Source organism: Gopherus evgoodei, chromosome 11, assembly GCF_007399415.2.
Source record: "Gopherus evgoodei ecotype Sinaloan lineage chromosome 11, rGopEvg1_v1.p, whole genome shotgun sequence".
Taxonomy (NCBI): Eukaryota; Metazoa; Chordata; order Testudines; family Testudinidae; genus Gopherus; species Gopherus evgoodei.
Window position 1 is genome coordinate 59,868,261 of NC_044332.1, and position 22,036 is coordinate 59,890,296.

Below are 22,036 nucleotides of genomic sequence, written 5' to 3' on the forward strand. Positions count from 1 at the left end.
CTTCCCTTTTATCCCATGACAGCTTACTTTAAGAGCCTTTGGTGAGAGAACTTGTCAAAGGCTTTCTGAAAGTCCAAGTACACTATATTGACTGGATCATCCAGGTCCACATGCTTGTTAACCCCGTCAAAGAATTCTAGTAGTTTGATGAGACATGATTTCCCTTTAGAAAAACCATGTTGACTCTTCCCCAACAAATGGGGATATTCATGTGTGTATCTGACAAATCTGTTCTTTACTATAGTTTCAAACAATTTGCCTAGGACTGAAATTAGGTTTACCAGCCTGTAATTGTCAGGATTGCCTCTGGAGCCTTTTTAAAAAATTGGCATCACGTTAGCTGTCCTGTAGTTATCTGGTACAGAAACTGATTTAAATGATAAGTTACATACCACATTTAATAGTTTTGCAATTTCACATTTGAGTTCTTTCAGAACTCTTTGGTGAATACCATCTGGTTCTGGTGACTTATTACACTTTAATTTATCAATTTGTTCCAAATCTCCACTGACACATGAATCTGGGATAGTTCCTCAGATTTGTTACCAAAAAAAGAAAGACTTAGGTTTGGGAATCCCCCTCACATCCTCAGCCATGAAGACTGATACAAAGAATTCATTTAGTTTCTCTGCTATGGCCATATTTTCCTTGAGTGATCCTTTAGCATCTCAATTGTCCAGTGGCCCTACTGGTTGTTAGCAGGCTTCCTGTTTCTGATGTACATACAACATTTTTGCTCTTACTTTTTGAGTCTTTGGCTAGCTGTTCTTCAAATTCTTTTCTAGCTTTTCTACTTATAGTTTTACATTTCACTAGCCAGAGTTTATGCTCCTTCTATTTTCCTCAATAGGATTTAACTTCCACTTTTTAAAGAATGTCTTTTTGCCTCTAACTGCTTCTTTTACTTCTTTGTTTAGCCACGGTGATTTTTTTTGGTCCTCTTACTATGTTTTTAATGTGGAGTATACATTTAAATTGAGCCTCTATTATGGTATCTTTATAAAGTTTCCATGTAGCTTGCAGGGATTTCACTTTGGGCATTGTACCTTTTAATTTCTGTTTAATTTCCTCATTTTTGTGTAGTTCCTCTTTCTGAAATTAAATACTACTGTAGTGGGCTGATTTGGGGTTCCTCCGCCCCCACAAGGATGGTTAATTTTATTATGTTATGGTCAGTAATACCAAGTGATTCAGCTGGATAGTTGAAATCCCCCATTATTTTTTAGTTTAATTTTATAGCCTTTCTAATCTCCCTGAGCATTTCACAGTCACTATAACCATACTGGTCAGGTGGTTGGTGCTATATCCCTACTGCTATATTCTTATTATTTAAGCATGGAATTACTATCCATAGAGATTCATGGTAGTTTGGTTCATTTAAGATTTTTACTTCATTTGACTCTAGGCTTTCTTTTACATATAGTGCCACTCCCCATCCCAATACATCCTAGTCTATCCTTCCAATATATTTTGTACCATGGTATTACTGTGTCCCATTGATGTTCCTCATTCTGTCAAGTTTCTGTGATGCCTGTTATATCAATATCCTCATTTAATATGAGGTATTCTAGTTCACCCTTCTTAGTATTTATATTTCTAGCATTTTTATACAAGCACTTAAAAATTGTCACTTTTTAGCTTTTTGACATTATGTGATGTAATTGAATGGGACTCTTTTACATGTGACTGTTTCTCATCATATCTTACCCATTTTTTATCACTTTCCATCCTCTCCTCCTTACTAGGATATAGAGAATCTCCATTAATAGATCGTCCCCTAAAGGATATCTCCTCCACACTTGTCGGCTTTCCTTCACTCCTTCATTTAAAAACTGCTGTACGTTCTTTTTAATTTTATGTGCCAGCAATCCAGTTCCATTTTGGTTTATGTTGAGCCTATCCTTCCTATATAGGCTCCCCATTTCCCTAAAGGTTCCCCAGTTCCTAATAAATCCAAACCCCTCCTTTCTACACCATTGTGTTATCCATGCATTGAGACTCTGTAATTGTGCCTGTCTAACTGGCCGTGCACGTGAAACTTGAAGCATTTCAAAGAGTGCTACCACAGAGGTCCTGGACTTCAATCTCTTATCTAGCAGCCTAAATTTGGCCTTCAGGACCTCTCTCCTATCCTACATGTACCACAGTCACTGGCTTCTCCTTATCACTACATGTAAGTCTGTCTAGATGTCTCAAGAGCTCCACAATCTTCACACTCAGCAGGAAGTCACCAAGTGGTTCTCTCAATCGTCGCAAAACCCAGCCACCTGTTTCTAATGACCAAATCCCCCATTACTATGATCTGTCTCTTTCTAATAACTGGAGTTCCCTCCCTGAAGAGGTATCCTCAGTGCAAGAGATACTCTGGCATCATCTGGAAGGAGGGTACCCACTATGGGATCATTTCCCTCTGCTCCAGTTTGATGTTTTCCTTCCCTGAGATGTTCATCCTCCTCAGTAGTACCGAAGCTGTCAAACTGGGGTTGGGACTGTTTTTCTGTGTAAAATTAGTCTCCACAGGATAAAGTTGTTGATCTCAAGTCTAACCAACTGAATCATTCTTCATAATAGAGATCTTAATTAGTTAGAAACAACACTATTACAGGATGAGAATTTGCTTGCAACCCCAAACTCTCAAATAAGTGAAAGTATATTTCGTTGCAGAGATTACTGTAAGAAATATTACTAAAAAATGTGTATCCTTTATGTTCCTATTTATTTATCCTTATTCTGTCCTGTTAGAGGGCTGCCGTCAGCATTGTTACTGGAACCCCATCATGCTCCCGTCACATAATAGTTAATGGCAGAAGTAGGGGGATTGTCTGCTCACTGTACCAGAAATTAGGAGCCCCAGCCCCATTCTCCACCTTCTTTAGAAGATGTCTCCTCCTAATGCAATTCCAGTTTTTCAGGGTACTGGATCCTGAACAAATAGCTGCTCTGGCCACTTGCCAGTTTCCAACAAAATGAATTGTACAGCCTTACCTAACCACCAAGGCCCTGGGCTGCTGAGATGAAAGTGGGGAAAAAATCCACACTGCTCAGGCCAATCTTGTACCTATTGGGTTCTGGGAACTGGACAGGTGGAAACCCGCCCATTGCTAACGGATCCCCCCCACCCTGCAGCCTAAGGGGAGGATCTACAGGACCTCAGAACCCAACTGATTCTGGGGGACAACTAATAAAAGAACAGGGACAGAAGTGCAGTCAAAGGATCATAAGAAGGGAGCCTGATGGGGACACCGAGCAGAGAACCCCGGACAGCGCCCACTGCTCCTCGAAGGCATCAAGGGAGCCAGTGGAAGCTGCCTAGAGGAACTCCGCCCGGATACGTGAACGGACTAAGGACCGGAAACAAGTCCCACAGTCACAGGAGTCTCCATTGGCCAACCTCCTTTCCCTGGTTACATAGATAACCATTTTAGCCAGGGTGAGTAGGATGTTGACCAGGATGTCCCGCAACTTTGTGGGGCCACGGATAGGGAGTGCATAGAGAAGGAGATGAGGGGAAAAGTGCAGCCAGAAACGTAACAGTATATTGGTGAGGAGCCAGTGTAGGGGCTGCAACCTGGCGCACTCTAAGTAAATGTGCGCCAGCGTCTCCCTCACGCCGCAGAAGGGGCAGGTGTCTGGGACGGGGAGGCCAATCTTGTAGTAAGGGAGAAACTTCTTTTTCAAACTCCAAAAGGTAACTAGCATGAGGCCCCCAAGCCCAGCCCTACTCTAGGCGAAAGAGGGACGGGACAGCTTTTCTTCTCAGCACAGAATGGCAGCCTGGATCAGGGCTGGCTCCAGCTTTTTTGCTGCCCAAACGGGGGTGGGAGGGGAAAAAAAATAAGGGGAATGAAAGACTCACTGCCGAATTGCAGCCGAAGACCTTGACTTGCCGCCCTTATAACGGATGGAGTGCCGCCCCTTTCTGTTGGCCGCCCCAGGCACCTGCTTCCTTTGCTGGTGCCTGGAGCCAGCCTTGGCCTGGATAGAGGGAGGGGTTAAAGACCTCAATGGTGGGTACACAGGAGCCATTAGGCTTATGCTTTATCCTGTCATTCAACCAATCAGCCCTCTCAAGCCCACAAGAAGGCTGAGTGCAGGGCCGGCTTTATGAACTGCAGGGCCTGATTCGAATACTTGGCGGCAGTCCGGGGCTTCAGTGGCACTTCGGCGGCGAGGGGTCTGCTCTGGGTCTTTCGCGGCACTGAAGGACCCCCTGCTGCCAAAATGCTGCCGAAGACCCAGAGCAGACCCTGTGCCGCTGAAGACCTGGAGCAGACTGCCGCCGGGTGAGTAAAAAAATTAACAAATTAAAAAGGCTCCTAAGGCATGAGGCCCTCTTAGACGCAGGTGTGGGACCTGATTCCGGGGAATCAGCCTAAAACCGGCCCTGGCTGAGCGCTCAGAAGAAGGGAAGCAACCCTTAAAGGAGCCACAGGTTTTTTTTCCCCGGATGTCTGAGGTATTATTCAAAAGAATACTAGGCCCAAATACGATGCATGCAAGCAGATCATTAAGTCTGTATGTTGTCCAGTGAAGTCTGTGGAGCTCTCACTGGGCAAAGGGGTTTGTCAGCGCAGATCAGATTACAGAGTATAAATTAGTATTAAAAGAAGTGACTGCAAAATATAATTTAATTAAAAATTTTGGCAAATATCCATATTTTATTTTTTGCTTGGAATGATTTGTCTCAAAAATTATTTTTTGCTTGGAATGAAGGCCTCGGTGCTACTATTGGGTAATTAATAATAATAGCAAAACACTAACAAGTAGAACTAGCCTGCAAATACTCCCAATTATTAAATGAATTCATTTCTTTTCTGTATTTTTTTAAGTATACAATGCCAGTAGCCCCCTTTCTAATACAGGAGTACCATATGATATATTTGTTTAGACTTTTTCAATCTTACTCTGACACTGTTTTCAAAGCAACACTGTTTAGTGTGTGCTGTGACTGAGTTTGCTTCTTTAATCTTCATTTAAATAGAAAGTTACGATCCTGTCAGTCTTTAGAACATAAAGGATCCCATGGTATTTTTGCAGGACTAAGGATTTACATACAATGAACTATTTTAATTCCTCATGCAGTCCTTATTATATTGTTTAGAAATTGAACTGACCTTAATTTTATTTAAAAAAATAAAGTCCTGTACATGTCTTTCTGCTATTATAGGACTCTGACACCTGAGGCAAAGAAATTATTATAAGATTTTCCTCCCCTTTGTAGTATTTTGTCACCATGTTTGAAAAAATATAGACATTTCCTTCTAAAATAGTTTAATACTATTTTATAGAAAAAGACAAACACAAATTTGAATATGTGTGAAGCCCTAAATCTCAGATTATTTGCCTCTTTCTATTAGAGAAAACAATGACACATTCCTGGCTTGCAAAATGTACAACTTTCTATAGGAGTTCTGACAAATATGAGAATTACATTTTTCATAACTGTATTTCCCAAACTTCATTTTATTTTTTCTTTAAGTTCTGATCCTGCAATCTGCTCCACCTGGGAGCACCTTATAGTGTCAGAGCCATAATTGTGGCCATGAAATTATAATAGATGCATTACAACTCAGAGTTATAAAAATGTATTCAGTTATTTAAGATTCTTAATTCTAACCCAATAGTTTTGAAACTATGCTGTTTGTTTCTGTGAAACACTTAAAAGTGTGATTCAGTGGAGTTATATTCCATGATGTCTCGGTCCTCCAATAGCCACAAAACTTGCTTTAGACAAATCCTCTCATAAATATCAGCTAGTATAATGTGTATAGATGTACAGTTTAAATGGCTGATGTCAGTAAGCAACTTGTCAATCAGCTAAAGAAGAGAAGCAGTGCTAAAAAATATCCTTTCTGCTATATTCCAAGACTGCAGAACCAACCAGAATGAACAGAATTTGCCATTCATTGGATAATAAGATTGTACTTATCCTTGGCAGAGTCCAGAACAGCCATGTTTTAGAACTCCATTCAAGATTTTTTTTTTCAGCAGCAGCTCTCCCCGACAAGCTCTGCTTCGGACTCCAGGGCTATACTTCTGTGATGGATTTACTGCAGGCATGTCCCCTTGTGGCTCATTGTAGCATAACAAAACTCTCTTCTCTCTAGTACACTTGCTATTGGTTGCTCTGGCTGCTCAGTGGGCTCTCTTTCCATAATTCAGCTCTCTGACCAGGTCACAATTTAGACCTACCCTTTTCGGGGTAACAAAGTCCAACAAATAAAAGTTCAGATGTCCTTACAAAAAGGTCTTTGGCCCTAACTCTGGGCTCTGTGTTCTTCAAACCCTTCTCTCAGAGCTCTCCACTATCCTTATTTCCTTCTTGGGCCTCATGCCACCTCAGCAGTGGGTGGTCAGGGAATCACGCCTCCCACTCTATTTTTGGACTACAGCCCAGGGCTTTGTAGTAAGCAGGCAAGGTTTGTCTGTTCTGACCTGCCCCAGCTACCTCCCTGGGCTTCTTCCTGCCATAGCCTTCTACCAGGCCTTCTCCACACAACCTCTCCAGGCTCACCCTCTTCTCAGACTTGCAAGGTTCTCCCCTGAAATCCCTCATTAAATTGCAAACCAAAAGTATAAACATAAACTGAATTCCATCCTCTTCAGACTTGGCCTTTACATGCCTCTTAAGTTCCATTTGTTGTTCTTCCTCTGAACACCTTCCACAGTGCTCTCCCTGTAGTCTGGATCCTGCCCTTTTATCAGATCTTACCACTGGAGTCTGCTCCACTCCCTGTGGCTGCTTTGTCTTTCTCTCTCCTGGCCCCCATTGGACATCTCTACTCAGGAGAGGGTCTCCCAGGATAGAGTCCGACCCCTATCATAGTTGGCTAATATCAAACCATCTTCCTCCAGCCCTTTAGAATTACAACCAGTATCATTTTGTTTACTTCAATACCAGTAGCTTCATCCTTTGAATAATATTGTTAATTTTTGATGATCCACATCTTAGCACATGCTAGTGCCCTTAGCAAGTACAATGGTAATAGCCTCAATCAGAAGTCCAAAAAAAATTTGTTGAAATTGCTCTTCCACGTGACACGGTATTATGAAACCAACCTGCTGATGGACATTACCAACTGGAGAAACCTTTCTATGTTACTAAATATTTTTGAGTATTCAACCCACAGTTTGTACACTTGTACCCATACAATTGTAAGTGATTCTGTAGCTCAGTATTATAACCAGGCAAACACATATCATATAAATGTGCAGAATCATAGAAATGTAGGTCTGGAAGGGACCTTGAGAAGTCAGGTCCAGCCCTCCACACTGAAGCAGGACCAACTAACCTAGACCATGCCTGATGGATGTTTGTCCAACCTGTTCTTAAAAACTTTTAGAGACAGGGATTCCACAACCTATCTTGAAAGCCACATCCTAACAATCCTGATAGTTAAAAAGCTTTTCCCTTGCTGCAGATTAAGTCCATTACTTCTTGTCCTACCTTCAGTGGACATGGAGAACAATTAATCATAGTTCTATTGTCCTCTTTATAACAGCCCTTAACATGCTTGAAGACTGTTATCAGGTCCCTCCCTTCCCCCTTTTCTGAAGATTAAGCTGGCCCAGTTTTTTCCATAGGTCAGGTTTTCTAAATCCTTCTAAATCTTTGATCATTTTGTTGCCTTCCTCCTTTGTATTTCAAAGGTATGAATTTATTTGTATTTAAGTAATTAAACAAGTTTTACAAGATTTATGTTATAAAATAATGGATCTGTTAACGAACAGAAAAAATATGTGACTGTCTACTGTAAAAGGTAAATTTCATAATTACGACTTTAAAATTTGCTCCTTCTAGTGTCCTGAATTCAAAAGACCCAGAGATATTGCTGTTGACTGGATTGCTGGAAATATTTACTGGACTGATCATTCTAGAATGCATTGGTTCAGTTATTATACAACTCACTGGACAAGTTTAAGATACTCCATCAATGTAGGACAGTTGAATGGACCAAACTGTACAAGGTTGCTTACAAATATGGCAGGAGAACCATATGCAATTGCTGTAAATCCTAAAAAGGGGTACGTTGTTTCTGTTGCATTTTATCGTGTTGTATTCTATTTTATAAATAACAAACATACATAGAAGTTTGAGCAAAGCTTACTTACTGCATAGTAATGTCTACAAATGTATAAATTAGGTTAAGTTATTTAGCCTCTCTGCTTCAGTTTATCCATCTGCAAAATGAGGTTAATGTTCCTCATCTCTCAAGTGTTTTGTGAGACTTACAATAATATAATGTCTGTTAAATATCTCAAGATCATTCAAAAAAAAGTAAGTTTAAGATATTAACATATGCAAATTCATGACAACAATTTTATGTTTGATATTTTTAGGATGATGTATTGGACAGTCATTGGGGACCACTCTCACATAGAAGAAGCAGCTATGGACGGTACTCTAAGAAGGATATTGGTACAGAAGAATTTACAAAGACCTACAGGTACATGGCATTTCAAATTCCCCATTAAAAGGTAGCCTTGTGTGGATTTCTTGGCTCAATTCCAATTTTGCAGTCCTAAAAAATTCTATAATATACAGATCCAGACTAACACGGCTACCCCTCTCAAGCTTAACACAGTAACTTTATAAGATAATACCAAATAACTATATATATAGATAGAGGAGAATGAACAGAAAAGGGCAATTTTGAGTCATCCACCCCCTGCTGTTCAGTCCTAACTTTTGCCATTTGGAGATTTAGGGACACCAAGAGAATAGGGTTTCATCCCTGACCGTCTTGGCTAATAGCCATTAATGAACCCATACACGTGAACTTATATAATTTTTTGTACCCAGTTATACTTTTGGCCTTCTCAACATTCCCTTCACTACAAAACAAGTTGACTGTGTGTTGTGTGAAGACATACTTCCTTTTGTTTTAAACCTGTTGCCTATTAATTTCCTTGAGTGAACCCCTAGCTGTTGCTTTATGTGAAGAGGTAAATAACTCTTCATAAATGCACTTTCTCCATACCATCAATGATTTTATAGGCCTCTATCATATAGTCATCTTGTTTCCAAGGTGAACAGTGCTAGTGTTTTTAATCTTTCCTCATATGGAAGCTGTTCCATATCCCTGATCATTTTTGTTGCCCTTAGCTGTACTTTTTACAAATCTAATATATCTTTTTTGAGATGAAACTACCAGAACTATACACATTATTCAAGGTGTGGGCATACCATGGATTTATATAGTGCCATTATGATATTTTCTGTCTTATTATCTATCCATTTCCTAATGGTTCCTAACATTATGTTAGCTTTTTGACTGCTGCTGCACATTAAACTGATGTTTTCAGAGAACTATCCACAATGACTGCAAGATTTCTTTCTTGAGTGGCAACAGCTAATTTAGACCCCATAATTTTGTTTGGATAGTTGGGATTATGTTTTCCAGTGTGCATTCATAGAATCACAAACCTCAGGAGGTCATCTAGTACACCCCCTTCTCAAAGCAGAACCAATCCCCAACTAAATCATCCCAGCCAGAGCTTTGTCATACCTGACTTTAAAAACCTCTAAGGAAGGAGATTCTACTACCTCCCTAGGTAACTCATTCCAGTGCTTCACCACCCTCTTAGTGAAAAAGTTTTTCCTAATATCCAATCTAAACCTCCCCCACTGCAACTTGAGACCATTACTCCTTGTTCTGTCATCTGCTACCACTGAGAACAGTCTAGATCCATCCTCTTTGGAACCCCCTTTCAAGTAGTTGAAAGCAGCTATCAAATCCCGCCTCATTCTTCTCTTCTACAGTCTAAGCAATCCCAGTTCCCTCACCCTCTCCTCATAAGTCATGTGCTCCAGCCCCCTAATCATTTTTGTTGCCATCCGCTGGACTCTTTCCAATTTTTCCACATCCTTCTTGTAGTGTGAGTCCCAAAACTGGACACAGTACTCCAGATGAGGCCTCACCAATGTAGAATAGAGGGGAAAGATCATGTCCCTTGATCTGCTGGCAATGCCCCTACTTATACAGCCCAAAATGCCGTTAGCCTTCTTGGCAACAAGGGCACACTGTTGACTCATGTCAAGCTTCTCATCCACTGTAACCCTGAGGTCCTTTTCTGCAGAACTACTGCCTACCCATTCGGTTCCTAGTCTGTAGCAGTGCATGGGATTCTTCCATCCTAAGTGCAGGACTCTGCATTTGTCCTTGTTGAACCTCATCAGATTTCTTTTGGCCCAATCCTCTAATTTGTCTAGGTCTCTCTGTATCCTATTACTACCCTCCATCATTTCTACCATTCCTCCCAGTTTAGTGTCATCTGCAAACTTGCTGGGGGTGCAGTCTACGCCATCCTCCAGATCATTAATGAAGATATTGAACAAAACCAGCCCCAGGACCAACCCTTGGGGCAGTCTGCTTGAAACCGGCTGCCAACTAGACCTGGAGCCATTTCTCACTACCCTTTGAGCCTGATGATCTATCCAGCTTTCTATCCACCTTATAGTCCATTCATCCAGCCCATATTTCTTTAACTTGCCAGCAAGAATACTGTGGGAGATCGTATCAAAAGCTTTGTTAAAATCAAGGAATAACACATCCACTGCTTTCCCCTCAGCGACAGAGCCAGTTATCTCATCACAGAAGTCAATTACTTTTCCTTTATCAACACTGAATTTCATCTGCAGTTTTCTTGCCCACTCATCTAGTTTTCTGAGATCCCTTTGTAACTCTTCCCAGTCACCTTTGGACTTAACTATTTTGAGTACTTGTATACTGCAAAATTATCTGAAAATTTTGCCACCTCACTGTTCCCCCACTTTTGCAACCATTTATGAATATGTTGAACAGCACAGGTCCCAGTACAGATCCTTGGGGGATCCCACTGTTTACCTCTCTCCATTGTAAAAACTGACCATTTATTCCTACAATTTCTTTCATATCTTTTAAGAAGTTACTGATGCATGAGAAGACCTTCCCTCATATCCTGTAGTCCGGTTTGGCCAATGTACATGGCAGAGGGGAATTGCTGGCACATGATGCCATATATCACATTAGTAGATGTGCAGATGAATGAGCCCCTGATGGTGTGGCTGATGTTGTTGAGTCCTCTGATGGTGTCGCCAGAGTAGATACAAGGACAGACTAGGCAACAGGGTTTGGTTCCTGGGTTTGTGTTTCTGTGGTGTGGTGTGTAGTTGCCGGTGAGTATTTGCCTCAGGTTGAGGGACTGTCTGTAAGTGAGGACTGGCCTGTGAGAGTGAGGGATCATTTTTCAGGGTAGGTTGTAGATAGTTGATGATATGCTGGAGAGGTTTTAGCTGAGGCCTGTATGTGATGGCCAGTGGTGTTCTGTTAATGTGATATATGCCATCATATGCCAACAATGCCCCTCTGCCATGTACATTGGCCAAACCAGACAGTCTCTACGTAAAAGAATAAATGGACACAAATTAGACATTAGAAATAGTAACATAGAAAAGCCAGTAGGAGAAAACTTCAATCTCCCTGGACAGTCAATAACAGATTTAAAAGTAGCCATACTTCAACAAAAAAACTTCACTCTGAGACTTCAAAGAGAAACTGCAGAGCTACAATTCATTTGCAAACTTAACACCATTAATCTGGGCTTGAATAGGGGCTGGAAGTGGTTGGGTCACTACAAAAGCAATTTTCCCTCTCTTGGTATTGACACCTCCTCATCAGTTATTGGGAGTGGGCCACATCCACCCTGACTGAATTCGCCTTGCCAACACTGGTTCTCCACTTATAAGGTAACTCTCTTCTTTTCACGTGTCACTATATCTATTCCTGTATCTGTAATTGTCATTCAATGCATCCGAAGAAATGGGTTTTTTACCCACAGAAGCTTATGTCCAAATAAATCTGTTAGTCTTTAAGGTACCACCAGATTCCTCATTGTTTTAGCAGCTTGACCGTCCGGTGGCCCAAACGACTGTTTAGCAGGCTACTTATCTCTGATGTACTTAAAATAAAATTGCTGTTGGTTTTTGTGTTGTTAACTAGTTGCTCTTCAAATTCTTTCTTGGCCTGCCTTCTTACACTTTTACACTTGACTTTCCAGAGTTTATATTCCTTTCTATTTCCCTCACTAGGATTTGGGTTCCAATTATTAAAGGATGTCTCTTTGCTTGTACAGACTCTTTTACTCTGCTGTTTAGTCATGTTGGCATTCTTTTGGTTCTTTTACTGTTTTTTTTTAATTTGGGGTATTCATTTAGTTTGAGCCTCTATTATTGTGTTTTTAAAAGGTCTGTATATCGTTTGCAGATATTTTACCCTTGTGACTGTTCCTTTTAATTTCTGTTTAAGTAGCTTCCTCATTTTTGAAGTTAAATCTACTGCAATGGGTTTCTTTGGCAATTTCCTCCCAGAAGGATGTTGTATTTAATTACACTATTGTCACTATTACCAAGCAGATCAGTTATATTCACCTCTCAGACAAAATCCTGTACTCCACTTAGGACTAAATCAAGACAAGCTACTCGAAGAAGCAGTCATTTATTGTGTCTAGAAATTTTGTGTCTGCATCCCTTTCTAAGATGACATATAACCAGTCAATATGAGGATTGTTGAAATCCCTCATAACTGTTGTGTTTACTGCCTTTGTAGCTTTTCTAATCTCCCTGAGGCATTTCACAATCGCCATCACTCTCCTGGTCTGGTGATCAGCAGTATATTAGTACTGCTATACTCTTATTGTTCAAATGTGGAATTTCTATCCATAGAGATTTTATAGTACAGTTTAATTCATTTAATATTTTTACTTTATTTGACTCTGTTTTCTTTCACATTTAGTTCCACTCCCCCACCAGCATGACCTATGGTCATTTCTATGTATTTAGTACCCTGGTATTACCAGGCCCCATTGATTATCCTCATTCCACCAACTTTTGGTGGTGCCTTTTATATCAATATCCTTATTTAATGCCAAGCAATCTAGTTCACCCATCTTAGTATTTAGACTTCTAGCATTTGTATATAAGCACTTGTACATTTTGTCTATATTCAGTTGCTTGCCTTCATGCATTATATTTAAATAGGAGTCACTTATGTTTGCTCCTTACTAGCTCCCACCTATACTTTACCAACTTTTTTCCTGTACTCTTTACTAGAATATAGAGTTCCCCTTTCATAAATTCATTCATAAGGGTTGACTTGGTGTGAACGGTGTACTTTTCCACACCTGTCGGCTTTTTTTGAGCCCTTAGTTTAAAAAATCTTCTACAAACTTTTTAATGTCACATGCTAGCAGTCTGGTTCTATTTTGCTTTAGACAGAGCCCATCCTTCCTGTATAGGGTTGTACTTTCCCCAAAGGTTCCCCAGTTCCTAATAAACGTTTAAGCCTCCTCCCTACACCATTGTCTCATCCATCCATTGAGACACTGCAGTTCTGCCTATCTTTCTGGCCCTGCATGTGGAACTGGAAGCATTTCAGAAAATACTACCAGGAAGGTTCTGGACGTTAATCTCTTACCTAGTAGCCTACATTTGGTCTCCAGGACCTGTCTCCTCCTTTTCCTATGTCATTTGTTCCACAAACCCAACTCTTCCTCTGTACTGCACATAAGTCTGTCTAAATATTTCATGAGATCTGCAGCCTTCATACCTGGCAGACAATTTATCATGCAGTTCTCCTGGTCATCACAAACCCAGTTATCTATATTTCTAATAAACAAATACCCCATCTTCCTAATAACTGGGGTTCCCTCCCTAGGAGGGGTATCTTCAGTTCAAGAGCGTACCATGACGTCATCTAGAAGGAAGGAATCTATTGGATTGCTTCCCTCCACTCCAGTTTTGTTTCCTTCCCTGTGACTTTTATCCTCCTCAACACACTGATGCATCAGAGTTGGGGTGGGATCACTCTATTGTGTCCCTGAAAGTCTCCTCTAAGTACCTATCTGTGTCCCTTAGCTCCTCCAGTTCAGCTACTCTTGCCTTGAAACCATACTGTGTCTGATGAGCTGCTTGCACCGCATACTCACAAATATCACCCACATGCAAGGTAAATAATTGTACATGCTGCATTTAGTGCAATAAATTGGATAGCCCCCACTCTGCTACTGGACTTTTGTGTGTGTTATTCTTATTCTTGCAGGTGTTTTGTGGGGGTAGGTGGGGAGAGAAGGGGGTTATTGATATAAGTTTAGCGTCTGTTTGTTAGCTGTATCTGCCTCTTGCCCTTGCTAAACTCTCTCATAAAACTCCCGTTTGTTGTTCCTGTTCTCCCTTAGTTAGCCCTCCCATTTATCAAGGAATCATAACAGGGTTAGGGATCAAAGGATAGCAGGCTGGAGCCTCATTAGTAAGCTCTCAGCCTAGCCTAGTAGGCCACGTGGCTCGGCACTCAGTCTTTAAAAAAGCCGCAAAACGATCTTCAAGCAAGCAAGCACACAACAAATCTATCTATAAATCAGATCTAAAAAAATGTATATGTAGCCTTACAGTCTATTATAGTTCGCACTGTTTGCAGAGACAATCTGTTCCACATTGTGTTTAATTAAGAAACTCTCGGTACATTTCCCAGACCCAAAGAAGAGCTCTGTGTAGCTCGAAAGCTTGCCTCTTTCACCAACAGAAGTTGGCCCAGTAAAAGATATTATCTGACCCATCTCAGTCTGTCTGTAGTTAGTTTCATGAATACTGTGTTAAACTTTAAAATCCATTTATTTTAATAAACATACAAAAAAGAGCCATGTTAAAATGACAACTTAATGTATTGTTCTCCAGGTATTTAACAGAAAAACTATAAGCTTAACAAGAAAAGTAACAATCAAGATCATCTGAGTTATGCAGTGTTAAGGCTACGTACAGAAAGCTCAAAATAGAAAATGCCAAAATACAGAATGAAATGAACATAATTAAATAACAAAATACACTTCTATACCTCCCTTAGTCTGTTCAAGCCCCCTCCTCCCTCATTTCTCAATGTTTAGACTGAAACAAGTTACTGTTAATCTATTATAAATCATTTTTATATCATGGTCTACTGATCTGAACAATGCAGGTGCTGTTTTATTTCTGACTTGACCACAAACAGGACTGCAAAAGATCCTCTTTTCATAATATTTACTTCTAGCTATATTAGGTTTAGAAAAATTTCAGATAAGCATTTCACCAGACTTCAGAATCCTTAAAGGACTCAGGAAAGTGAAAATTAACACATGAAGCTTCTTGCTTTTTGTTGCAAAAATTAGTCGATTCTTCCATAGCTTACTGATAAAAAATAAAATTCCCTAGGGTTGTGCAATTTTTAAAAAAATATATTTTTATATATTTTCAACATATTTAATTTTTTACTGTTTCTGTTTTCTCAGCCTGCTAAAAATAGGCCTTTCTTTTCCTATGGATTCTATCTTTCTTCTCAAGTAAGGCTTTTCTGTTCCTGATTAGAGAAAATGTGAGACTTTATTGAAAATACATGTCCTACTGCTCCTAAATTTATTCCCAAATATGACTTTCCAATTCCGGATAAGAGTGAGCATGAGACTGGATATTGGCACTCACATGGTGTCGCCATATCTTTAAATATAAAATATACAAAATAGTGACTCCTTTCACTTTATGCTAACTTCAGAAATTTACTTCTGAAAGACAAAATGAGTATATATTATGCGTTTGTTAAAATTTTAATTTAAAAATTTATTTTATTGAACGCTTTTAGAATAAATCCAAGCTAGAGACTGATGACTATTTCTACAATTCCAGACTCTAATATCATTTATCATAAGGCTTTTATGTATTATCTATTACAAGAAATTATTCTGTTCAGCTGTACATTCACAAAGCTAGTGTGGGCTCTGATTTTATTTTTGAGTTCATTTCAACTGAATTTTGTATGCCCAGCCTTCAGGCTTTTTTTTTTTTAAATATATACCTATTTCATGATTATACAGAATAAAACTTCATCCAACTTCCTCTTCCTATCAGTAGTTGATTAATTTACTACTTTAAGAATGTTTTTGTTGCTATGTATAACTTTGATTTACACTTGTTTTATGAATAGGGGGAAAACAGTTTCTTCCATTCTTATAGAACTGTAACCTTAACAGCAGAGCATTAGTTCACTTTTAGGCAGACAGAAGCTTTTAACAGAACACAAAATAGTAAATATAATAATTAGTAGAGCATTGTCTGCTTGATTTAACTATAAAGTCGTTGCCCAGAGGCTGGTAGGTATAATGTATCTGTGTTTTATTTTGGATATCTGAATATCATTGTTTAAATACTTAGTCTATATAAACTAAAACAAAGAAACATAATATTTCTGTTTTAATTCTTATAATATGTAAAGTACTGGTATTATGCAAATCTGATGTCAAAAGAAAATACTTCTGTATGGCAGGATACATAGATTTGCAAAATCACCCTGAACATGAACACTCTGATCCTACAATTCACTGTGCACATCTGAGCACACTCACGCCTGTATGGAGCTCTACTGTAGTCAGTTGGGCTCCATGAAGGCACTGAATCAGGGCCTATATGTATAGGAAATAAAAGAGATGTGGTATCTTTCCACCTGACTGAGTTTGGGTGTTGAAAAGGAAATAACCAGTGGGAAGGAAATTAAAGAAATTAAAAGGAACTGGTTCACTCAGCCTGAATTTAAGGATTGAGCAGAAACCTTACTTATCTATTCTCTTCAGATTCCTACATTGCACTCATCTATGTAGAACTGGAATGCCTTCCAGGAAATGAGGGACGGGGAAATCTATAATCTACAAAAAGCTATGGTATATTTTATACTGTTATATTTTTATACTTGATTGTAAATGTGAGCACTCTCTTTTTTTGGCAGGTCTTGTGGTTGATCAGTTCAGTCAGCGTTTGTTCTGGGCTGATTTTGAATTATCTGTTATTGGCAGTGTTCTTTTTGATGGCTCTGATTCAGTAGTATCTGTGAGCAGTAAACAAGGTATGCAGCGTTTTTCTATGACACATACTTTGAAAGAACTGTTAATTCAACAGAAATTATCTCAATATTGGTGGTATTTCCATCTAGCAATACAGTGAATATTAGTTCTGTTGCCATTAGAGATTATTGTAGTGCAGTGAATTTGTAAAGCTCCAATCCCAGCATTGACTAAGTGCAGGGACACCTTGTTAGAGTTTATAGGCGCTCCATATGGCTACAGATGTGGGCCTGCATCCAGACTACTGCAGCCTAGATGTGTAATTCACAGTATGCTGAATAAGTCAAGCTAGAGCTTTCAGCTGTTAGGATTTCTGTGCAATAGAATGCAATGTAGAGTAATTGTAGACCATTTAGCAAAATAATGGAAAAGCTGATGTGGAAATCAGACAATAAAAAATTAAAGCATAGTAATATAATTAATGTTAAGCAACAGAAAATAGGCTAATAAAGGTAACTGCATATATGTAATATATCTTTGCATTCTGATTTTAAAAAAACTATAATTACACAACATCAATAAAACACATATTCAGTGGATTAAGAACTGATTGACAGAGCTCAAAAAGTAGTTGTCAGTGGTGAATCATCATGGAATCAGTGTGTTTCTAGTGAGGTTCCACAAGATTCATCAGTTCTAAGTCCTATACTATTTAATATTTATATCAATGATATGGAAATAAATGAAGTTTGCAGATGACGCAAAGATTGGCAGAGTGGTAAATAATGACATGGAAGTCATACCAAGTGAGCCAGATGCTTCTGTATGATGGACCCATTCAAACAAAATATGTTTTAATACAACCAACTGTAAGGAGCAAAGAATGCTGACCATATCTCCAGCATGGGGTCTATGTCCTGGAAGGCAGTGATTCTGAAAATAATTTAAGCGTCATAGTGGAAAGACAACTCAATGTGAGCTCCCAATGTAATGTTGTGGCACAAAGGGCTAATTTGTGGCTGCATCAACAGGGGAGTAGTGAGTTCGAATAGGGACATGATTTTTCTTCTGTATACAGCTTTGGAGAGACCAGTACTGGATGGCTATATCCAGTTCTAGTGTCCACATTTGAAAAAGAATGTTAAAAAATTAAAAAGGGTGCAGAAAGATACCTAAAAAGATATTCTGGGGCTGGAAAAAAAAGGCCTTGTGCTGAAAGATTGAAGAAGCTCAGTCTGTTTAACTTATCAAAAAGAAGATCAAGTTGTGACTTGATTAGGGAGTATAAGTAATTTAATGAGGACAAAATGCCAAGTACTAAAGACAATGCTTAATTTGTGCCAGGGCTTGCCAAGGCTAAACCCCAGCACCTGTAGGCTTGGCAGCTTATAGGTCTAGCACCTCCACTGCTTATTGCATCCGTTATGATTGTTAAAAAATTGCTTGATCCCTGGCACCTCTTTCATTACAAATTAAGCACTAACTAAAAGGCTCTTCAGTGGAGAAAGGCATAGCAGGAACCAATGGCTGGAAGCCAAACAAATTCAAATTAAAACTAAGTCACAGATTTTTAACAATGAGTATGTTCAGCCATTGGAACCAACTACTAGGGGAATTGGTGGATTCTGTATGGTGATGAGTAACTCCTGTGGTAGGCACCAGCCAATCCACAAGCTAGGAATTGGTCATGTGACTCTCAAACCAGGTATATAAATCCCATAGGAGGAACAGCAGCTAAATCTGCTTAATGTAATTCCAGGACTTGGAAGTCTCTCCTGCCTGACAATAGTAACAGACTTCCGAGGCCTTAGTCTGCTCCAACCTTGCCCTAAGCCTGTTCCTAGTCCTGCCCTGCTCTTACCACCGCCCTCATAGATTCATAGACTTAAAGTCAGAAGGGACCATTATGATCATTTAGTCTGATCTCCTGCACAATGCAAGCCACAGAATCTCACCCACCCACTCCTGTAACAAACCCCTAACCTATGTCTGAGTTATTGAAGTCCTCAAATCATGGTTTAAAGACCTCAAAGTGCAGAGAATCCTCCAGCAAGTAATGCATGCCTCACTCTGCAGAGGAAGGCGAAAAACCTCTAGGGTCTCTGCCAATCTTCCCCAGAGGAAAATTCCTTCCCGACCCCAAATATGGTGATCAGTTAAACCCTGAGCATGTGGGCAAGACTCGCCAGTCAGCACCCAGGAAAGAGTTATCTGCAGTAACTCAGATCCCACCCCATCTAACATCCCATCACAGACCACTGGGCATATTCACCTGCTAATAATCGAAGATCAATTAATTGCCAAAATTAGGCTATCCTATCATGCCATCCCCTCCATAAAGTTATCAAGCTTAATCTTAAAGCCAGATATGTCTTTTGCCCCCACTACTACCCTTGGAAGGCTGTTCGTCCTGCTCCACTCTTGCTCCAACCCCACCTAAACACCTAATTCCAGCTCCAACCTCTAGGCATGACCATCTCCATCCAAGTTTCTGACAGATTCTCTATCTCTTGAGGTCTTCAAAACAGGACAAGATGCCTTTCTAGAAAATATTCTTTATTCAAATGCACATTACTGGGCACATTACGGGGACAACTGGGTGAAATTCTATGCCCTGTGTTTTATAATAAGTCAGCCTCCATCATCTAATGGTGCTTTCTAGCTTGAAATGTATGAATCTGTAGTTAAACTTGGAGGTTTTGGCATCCTCAAGTTGTATCAATTTACTGCAGCTACAGATTAAATTAAAGATAGTATAAATAAATAAAAAGGAATATATCTGACAAGAAAATGTTAAAACAATAGAAAAGACTACTGGAGAAATTCTTTATCAGATAAGTTTTACCCTTGCACACATTGTCAAGCATACACATTTTTAATTTCACCTATTTCTGTAAGATACTGTTAGAGTATTTCAGATATGTATGATTGCATTATCCAGAACTATAGGTCTTCTGAGAATTTTCATGACTAGACTGGTCTAACTCACATTTAGGGGAAAAATTTTTTTTTACCAAACTACAAAATATAGTTTCCATATAATATGACTTAGCTAGTTTCTTCCAATTTAAAAGTTAGGTGGTTCTTGTTGATGTTGTCAGGACTGTTTGTATGTTAGGCTCGACTTTCACTTAAAACTTATACCAGCATAGCTATTTGGGTCAGGGGAATGAAAATACCACCTACCATCCACCCCCAGTGACAGAGCTATACCAACAAAATCCCCAGTATAGATGCAGCTAGGCAGACAGAAGAGTGCTTTTGTCAGCATAGCTAACACTGGTACATCTGTCAGCATAAGCTGTGCCAGGATAAGTTCTGTAGTTTAGACATAGCCTTAGTAATAGTACCTTTTAGATTTCAACTAGAATGATTTAACTTATTAGTACTAAAATGAAGACTATCAATATTTTAATATGACTTTTTTTCCTCCTTTCTTTCTTTAAGGGTTGCTGCATCCTCATAGAATTGACATTTTTGAAGATTACATCTATGGAGCAGGTCCTAAAACTAGTGCATTTAGAGTACAAAAATTTGGCTCTGGTTCTGTAGAATATCTGAATTTGGATGTTGATAAAACAAAAAGTGCCTTGATTTTCCATCGCTACAAGCAAATAGATTGTGAGTAAATTTAATAGTTTAAAATAGATATTTAGAAAAATAAATTAATTAAAAATTTGTAAATGTATAGTACTGAGGCCAAACATACAAAAGAACAGATTTGTTCATATTCCCATTTGTAATGAGTAATTGAGATATTTTCATGTTACAACAAAAATTGTATATTATTCAGTTCATGAAACTGCACTCAGCTTGTCTACAGATTCAGCAAAAAAATCAACAGACCACTGGCCAAAAAATATTTCCAGTCACAATCAATAGGCTTTTTCATAATACTGATGATTCCAGTGATGAAAATGTAATTTAAAAAAATTATACAATGTAATTAAAGTTATTTTGACTTCTTTTTTTACCAAAATTATGAATTCCCACTGTAACATGCCAAAAATATTTTACATTTATAAGCGCCTTTCTTCCCTGAAAACTTTGCAAAACAGATCATTCTGGAAAACACTTCAGAGGAAAGCAACAATTTGCATTAAGCACTGAAAAAGGTTACCTAGAGAGGTTGTGGAGTCGCTGCCATTGGAGGTTTTTAAGGACAGGTTAGGAAAACATCTGTTAGGGTGGTCTAGGTATACTTAATCATACCACAGCATAAGTGGATGGACTAGGTCACCTTTGAGGACTCTTTCAGCCCTACATTTCTATGGTGGTACAATTTAACATTGCTACGTTTCAGAAAGCAAAAAGAATACTGTATCAAAATGAAACTTCACAAGAAAATTTTAGGTAGGCTGAAAATAATTTCCCAAATTGGTACAGATGATGGGCTTAAACCATAACAACAAATCCAAGCCCCTAAGTCAGTAAATTTCAGAAAACATCAACTCCAGAGCCCAGCTCTGTAACTTTAGTCTATTTCTAATTTCCAATAGCAGAATTAAAATCAACCTGCAATTCAAACTCTGGGAAAGTTGGGTTTTGGTTCTGATTTCAGGTGCAAATTTTGTGACAAGGGTCCATTTCTACCATTTTTGTTTTTCAGCTGTTTCTATAAGCTCAACCCTGTCCATCACCAAAACTCATTTAAACATTCAATCTTTCCTGCTAGTACCTGTTTACATTCTGAACACTTTTTATCCTAAAGGATATTAATGTACATACTATATACAGTTCTGTACCCATCGCTGACATAAAAACCCAGCAGCTTGTTAACAATGCCCAAAATAGAAACACTCTAACTCATTATAGGATACTAAATGAATAATATGGTAGTCAACTGAAACTTCAAGAGAAATTGGATTTTCACCAGAATACTTATATGAACATCCTCTTCCTACAAAAACGGAGCTGGATGTTGAAATCTGCAACTCTTGGCACTTTAGCACTTCAGGGACTGAAGGAGGATTACTCACCTGCACTGATGGTGCTAGAATCACCAAGGAAACCTTCCTAAACAGCTTCCTGCAATGGAATTACTCCTCCCTTGAGTTGCCAGTAGAGCCTTAAGCTACAAGGGGAAGAGGTTCAATAAGGACTCACTTCCATGTAGACAACTTGCATATGGTGTCCACTCTCATAACAGAGCACATCAGGAGCAGTCTGGAGTTAGCCTGAGGTAGTATCCCAAATATTC

General features: G+C 39.1%; 1 protein-coding gene across 1 annotated transcript in view; it reads left to right on the top strand.

The window, feature by feature from the left end:
• The window catches only part of LRP1B (LDL receptor related protein 1B), an 875,307-nt gene that overhangs the window by 785,262 nt on the left and 68,009 nt on the right, over positions 1-22,036 (top strand). The window contains exons 76-79 of the mRNA XM_030580310.1: positions 7,802-8,025; positions 8,341-8,447; positions 16,782-16,898; positions 20,284-20,457. Coding sequence (XP_030436170.1) covers positions 7,802-8,025; positions 8,341-8,447; positions 16,782-16,898; positions 20,284-20,457 — 622 coding nt within the window. The remainder of the gene's footprint in view (positions 1-7,801; positions 8,026-8,340; positions 8,448-16,781; positions 16,899-20,283; positions 20,458-22,036) is intronic.